This window comes from Aptenodytes forsteri, unplaced genomic scaffold, assembly GCF_000699145.1.
Source record: "Aptenodytes forsteri isolate BGI_AS27 unplaced genomic scaffold, ASM69914v1 Scaffold275, whole genome shotgun sequence".
In the NCBI taxonomy this organism is placed as follows: domain Eukaryota; kingdom Metazoa; phylum Chordata; class Aves; order Sphenisciformes; family Spheniscidae; genus Aptenodytes; species Aptenodytes forsteri.
The window spans coordinates 113,781-120,097 of NW_008795247.1; the positions used below are offsets into that span (position 1 = coordinate 113,781).

Here is a 6,317-nt window from a genome sequence, read left to right on the forward strand (position 1 = left end):
GGGGAGGGGGGGGCGCGCACGGAGAGGTCTGCAGGGCAGGGAGGGCTGTTGGCGGGGGGACAGACAGCGAGGGCACCGGGGCCGGCGTGCCGCTGGAAGGAGGGCTCCCTTGTCTGGGAGGACGTCGGCCGGCCGGCGGGAGCCGGAGCAGGGGAGGGGAAGAGCACCCGCGATCCTTTTGCTGCGATGCTGCGTGCCGTGGCAGCGGAGGGATGCAGGCGTCTTTGTAGGGAGAGCAGCGCCGAACAGAGACGCCGCCGAGAATCCGAGCAGGCCCTTGATGCTGATGTTGTCATCTGTGTCTCTGTTATGTATTATTTCCAGCTGATTGGTAAAGATGGAAAGAGGGAGAGGAGGAGGAGGAGGAGGAGGAAGGAACCTGGGAGGCTCTGGCCTGCAGAGGAGCATTTATTCCCAGTCCCAGCAGCAGTACCATTACCCGGCCTCCTCCCAGGGGGGCTGCATGGAGATCCAGGAGCTGGCCTCCAAGAGGGTGGACATCCAGAAAAAACGATTTTATCTGGATGTGAAACAGAGCTCCCGAGGCCGCTTCCTGAAGATCGCCGAGGTCTGGATAGGAAGAGGCAGGCAGGACAATATCAGGAAAAGCAAGCTGACCCTCTCCTTGTCCGTGGCCGCCGAGCTGAAGGACTGCCTGGGGGACTTCATCGAGCACTACGCCCACCTGGGCCTGAAAGGCGGCCACGGTCACCGGCACGAGCACAGCAATGGCAAAGAGCAGCATCCCCGGAGGCGACAGCAGCACCCGCCGCCTTCGCCTCCGGTGTCTGTCGGCTCCGAAGAGCACCCTCACAGCGTCCTCAAAACGGAGTACATCGAGAGGGACAACAGAAAGTATTACCTGGACCTGAAGGAGAATCAGCGGGGGCGCTTCTTGCGGATTAGGCAAACCATGAGCAGGGGACCTGGCATGATGGGTTATTTTGGCCACAGCTTGGGACAGGAGCAGACGATCGTCCTTCCAGCGCAAGGGATGATTGAGTTCAGGGATGCTTTGGTCCAGCTGATCGAAGAATACGGCGAGGGGGACATAGAGGATCGCCGGGGGGGAGGCGATGAGCCCCCGGAGCTCCCCGAGGGCACCTCCTTCCGAGTGGACAACAAGCGCTTCTACTTCGACGTGGGATCCAACAGGTACGGCATTTTCCTGAAGGTAAGTGAGGTGAGGCCGCCCTACCGTAACACCATCACGGTTCCATACAAAGCATGGACACGGTTTGGGGAAAATTTTATCAAGTACGAAGAAGAGATGAGGAGAATTTACCACAGCCATAAAGAAAAAAGAATGGATGCCAGAGGGGACAGTGGTGAAGAGCAAGAGGGTCTCGAATAGAGTGCATTGGACTGGCCGTCTGGCAAAATAAACAAAACAAAACAAGCAGAAATTGGTGAGAGGGACTGACCTATAGTAATTCCAAGTCGCCCCGTTTTTTTGTAAAGTCCTTTTCCGGTAGTTCTCGCTAACTCCAGTCCGTAATGTTACAGGAGTCTGGTTATCACGTTAAATTACGCTCAAAACATCTCCGTATGTCTTATGAAAGTACCAACCTCCCGATCCCGTATGAGTCAGCTGCTTCGAGTGTTGAAGACTATGGAAGTACGCGTATCAGCACAAAAAAAAATCCGTCACTCTGACCTTTAAATAGTCTAGGTAAGGCTTGTGTTGCACTTCAACGTGATACAAAAAAAAAATCCCAAACCTTGTGCTGAAATGTATCGGTTTCTGCTTATGATGGGTTTTCCGGGACTGAATTCTGCCTGCGCTCGGTCAGAAGGCTGAGCAGCGTTAGCCATAGGGCACTTACGACAAAATTCGACTTCATGTGAATCGCTGCTATGCGTATGAGGAAAGGTAGAGGTTTTAAAATTGGCATCTGCTGGTTCTTGAGTTTGAAACGATATTCTGTGTGGGTAAAACCTCGATAACCGGTCAGACCTTTACAACGTGCTGGGGAAGAGCGGAAAATCTGTTATTTGTTTCGTAGTTTTGTGCTGACTGAATAACCCGAATATCCCAGGATAGCGAAGCTCTACTCGAGTGCTAAGCCTTCTGAATTAACGGCAATGAATAATAACCCGCTCCTCATCTACGTGTTCTGCCCATGCGAGGCTGGTGATTTTTTTATTTTTAATGCATTTCTCCAAAATTTCAAAAGGTATTTTTGTATTAGGGGTGTTAAGGGTTCCAGCAGGCAGCTGCGGAGCGGGTATTCGGGGGTGGAGGGACCGCCGCAACGGGGGCTCCCGGCTTCTCTCCCAAACGTGAGATTAATGCGGTCGTGATGTTACCCGTGCGAGGAAAACACCCGGGCGTTTTTCTCCTCCCGCTGCGAGAAGGACCTTTGGGGGGTTTGGTGCACCATTGGATTCGTATAAAAAGGCGTCTCTCTCACACTTACCCGTAGCGCGTTTCGGAAGCCGTGGTTAACGCCGTGTCGGGTTTTCTGTCGTGTTGATTTTACAGGTGGTGTTGTTAGGAGACGATACCGTGCCCTGCCATCACCCCCTTCCCACCCGCTCAGCGCTGGGGCTGTCATCGAGCAGTTCGATTCCTGATGGCCCACCACCGGGTTTCAGCGTCGTCCCGCTAAAGCCTCTGTAACATAAATTTTACATCTCACGATATAAACTCTCTGCCTGGAGGGAAAATGTGTACAATTACCTGGTTTAGGAGGTTGGCGAAAGATTTCGAAGGTTCTTTGTCATTTCTTAAAACGTGAATACTTATAACGTAAGGGGCTTCTCCAGCCTTTGGACGACCTGCTCCTCCCCCTCTGAAACCAGCGGGAGTTTGGTTGAGCTCCAGGTACTTCCAATAACGTGTTGCCCACCTCTAAGATTTTTTTTTAAGTAGGCGTTCCTGTGTCTAATCAGATATTTGTAATCGTTTGACTCGGTTTTTTACAGAGTGGCCTAGTGTGCACGTGGACCAGCTCTTTTCCCGTGCAACCATTACATGTTTCGTGGGTTTTTTTTTAATCTGTTGAGGAACGTATTTATCTCCGACCAGACCCTTCATCGCTCTTAAGTCTGGACCCACCTGCACGCTGCATGGCCACGCTCGATCCGAATGCTATTACCTGTTAACGTCATTAACGAGAAAAGCTGGGGAGGCAGGGGTGGGAACCAAGAGGGTAATCTGGACTTTAGTTTGGGTACTAAAACTAGTCGATCTGTTTTAACTTTAAAAAAAAAAAAAAAGAAAAAAGAAAAAAAAATAAAAGCTTGCACCAAAGTCACCAAAGAACCTTTAGGAAAATGTTACGGTTGTGACAAGAAGTAAGAAAGTTAATTTCACTGTTTTAGGTGATTCCCCCTTTAGGTAAAACCACACATAGCAGTTACAGCAACCAAGCCCCTGGCTTCGTGTCAAAAACTCCCGTCCGTTTCTGCACAGATCGCTCTTTCAGGTACTTTTTCAACTCTCGGAGAGATGTTCTCGCTCCACCACTTGAACAGCTAGCGGACCGTGATGAATCAGCTGGGGGTTAAACGGGGTGCTGGTTCATCGTCGCTCTTAGGGCTTTGGTCCCGATGGTTTTAACAGGTCAATTATAAAAAAAAAACCAACCAAACCCAACATTAAAGTAACTCTACATCCTATTATTGGTGTGAAACCAGAATTTAGTGAATGAGTCCTTGATGCGTACGTTAGCGTATCGCTGACTGCTGCTGCCCGTCACAGTGCCTGGAGTAAAAAAATTAACTTACCTTCCCACAAACCGGAGCTATGAATGTACAAACTTTTTACACTCTCCTTCCCGTTCCTACGTGGCGTTCCTCCCCTACGAGCTTGACATCTCCCCGTCCCAGCCTACCTTTGCCTCAAGGGATCGTAAAAGCTCCTGCGTTGGAATTAGCCCGAGCGGCCGCGTGTGTTGTCAGGGATCGTGCCCCCCCCTGTGTTCCTGTAGCGTTGGTGAGGAAAATTCTTGCGACGGGCAAAGCGATTGGAAGGGGATATTTTCTTCACCGTTTTAAAAGGAAGAAAGTTGCGAAATGGCTTTCCTTATCGCTGCCCATTTTTTAAAAAAAAACCTTTATCTTTTGTTAATAAATTGGCCTTCCGATGGCATTAGTTTGTTGTGAATATCACCCAGGAATTCAGCGTCTGCTGGCTACCGGGTCGGGCTGGCTTCTGGCACGCAGATCCACTAATGCATTTACTCCCCCCGGCGCGGGATGCACCTTAGTATCCGAAACTGGATCGGGATCTTCCACGTTCATAGCCGATGGCCCATGGGTAAACCACTAGCCACGGGTTCCCACCGCAATGGAAAGCACCGACGTTTGCAGATCTTGTCGTTGGAGGGTAGTACAGACTCACTCGAAATGTAGCAATGCAAGACTTTAACGGTGAGACTTGGAAACGGGTTCCTTGTTATTTTGGGCAGCGTGTCTTCAGCTTCCGAGAGCGGCGATAACGCGGGCTGCTCGCGCGCAGAAGGGCCCGTCGAGATGCTCGGGAGCGCCGAATCCCTAATGCATTTTAAGTGTTCGTTCCTGATGCCCTGAAACTGCCATGTCCCTTAAACTTGAGAAAACACAAGCTTATTTGCACTAGAAAGAACGGCCAAAAACAATCCTTAGGAGGACAGGGTGAAGAGCGCCAGTCTGAACCTCTTTTTCTCATGAGAGAATTTCCTATTCAAGCCCTCACCTCTGTTTCAAAATCGAATGGTCCCGGCAGAAAGTCTGTCAGTTCAATAATTAAATCGTAATGCACTTTATATTGTGTAAATAATACTAGGAGCACATTTCTGCTCCCGCTCTGGTAAGGGGATGCTTCGGTAACGTAGTCCAATGCTGAAAGAAGCCATCTCCTGCATGCACGTGTCTGTTAGAGACCTGTCGTACTCGCTTGGTCCAGCTCCGCTCCTGTGTTAGAGGACAGGCGCTATATTGAGGATCCTCTCAAACCACCAAGAGTGGGATGATTTTTTTTTTTTATTATTTTTTTTTCTTAAGTTGCGATTTGCAGAGCTGCTGAGCATCCTCAGCTCCGCCGTCGCTGCGGCTCCTCGCTCCTTCTCCAAATCGGGCCCCCGACGTTGCCGCCCAGGCTTAAAACCGAGCTTTTCACGTATCGTCTTGACAAAGCCGCGTCCAGCAGCTCCCTCGTACTTGGCTTTCCCCGCCGCTGGCGCAGAAGCAGGGGCGGGTCCCTAAAAAGCGTATCCCGGGCGGAGGGGGCTGCGGGGGCTTCCCCTGCCTTGCAGCCGGGAGGGGGTTGTGTTGCGTCCAGCCCATCGAGCCGGTTTTCTCGGTAAAGTACAGAGGCGGGGGCGTGCTAACGAAGGGTCGGGAAGCGTTTTGCGCTGGTGCGGTGAGGGTGACCCGCCGGGCGCTCCGGAGGGGATGGCAAAACCCGCCGTCGCGGGTTCGTCACGTCAAGTCCGGGTGACGGACTTTGCCCAGCAAGAAGCTGCAGCGCGGTTATTGGTTATCCGCTCGTCGTCGTCGTAAGTGTTTCTTATCTGTATCCGATATATACACATTCATATTCACGTATAGGCATTAATATATTTATGTGAGTATATTGTAGCCCGTAGTAGCTCGTAGCGAAATAATCTTATTTATCTGAAGTACGCAGTCTAAAGAGGGGGCAGTTTTCTCCTACTACCGGCCTGGATAAACGCGTTATTTCACCGAGAGCTGGTTGCGTGCTGTTTGTCGCGTCTCTTGTAAGATTCCTGCTTTTAAGCGCGCCCATCCCTTAGGTTTTCAGCACGGCTGCAAGGGAAAACGTAGTCAAAAGAAGGCAGAACTCTTCCTTGGAGGCGTCGTTGAGGTGAGGTGAGAGCTGTAAGGAAGAGGCAGCTGCGGGTACTGCCGGCCACATCGTGTTTCAATGCCATTTTACAACCCCTGGCTCTGCAAATCTCTACGGCCATGTTCATCAAATCCCAAGTAGAAGTCTTAAAAACCCGTCCTTTGTACAAAAAAAAAAAAAAGCAGTTACCAAAATAAATGTCAGCACACTTTTTTTCTGCTAAAGACGTCGTAGTCTAATGATCGCGTCATTTTTTTTTTTTCCCTATGGCCTATTGAAGTGACCTAAACTCACAGGGAAGGGAGCTGGTAGTGGTTAGGAAGCCTACTGCTCGCTTGGCTTGCAGCCCTTTTATCCAAGCGTAGTAATTTTTGTAGCAGAACAAGGTTTGTTATTGTGTATTTTTATTGGGCAGATTTTGCACCAGGTCGAAAGTTAATTAATAAGCGGTTTTAGTTCCATGGCATTCCTACTTTTGCTGTACATACAATATATATATACAATTTATAAAATAATTCTTAAA

At 50.1% G+C, this 6,317-nt stretch overlaps 1 protein-coding gene across 1 annotated transcript; it reads left to right on the top strand.

Annotated features, from left to right (window-relative positions):
* The first annotated feature begins 337 nt into the window (after positions 1 to 337).
* Positions 338 to 3,214, top strand: PURG (purine rich element binding protein G). The gene has a single exon (XM_009278786.2). The coding sequence runs from the start codon at positions 338 to 340 to the stop codon at positions 1,352 to 1,354; it is 1,017 nt and encodes a 338-aa protein (XP_009277061.1). The 3' UTR covers positions 1,355 to 3,214.
* Positions 3,215 to 6,317: the final 3,103 nt, after the last annotated feature.

Bases quoted from the DNA above. Each gene is read 5' to 3' on its own strand.
- PURG (XM_009278786.2), top strand. From the start codon at position 338: ATGGAAAGAGGGAGAGGAGGAGGAGGAGGAGGAGGAAGGAACCTGGGA.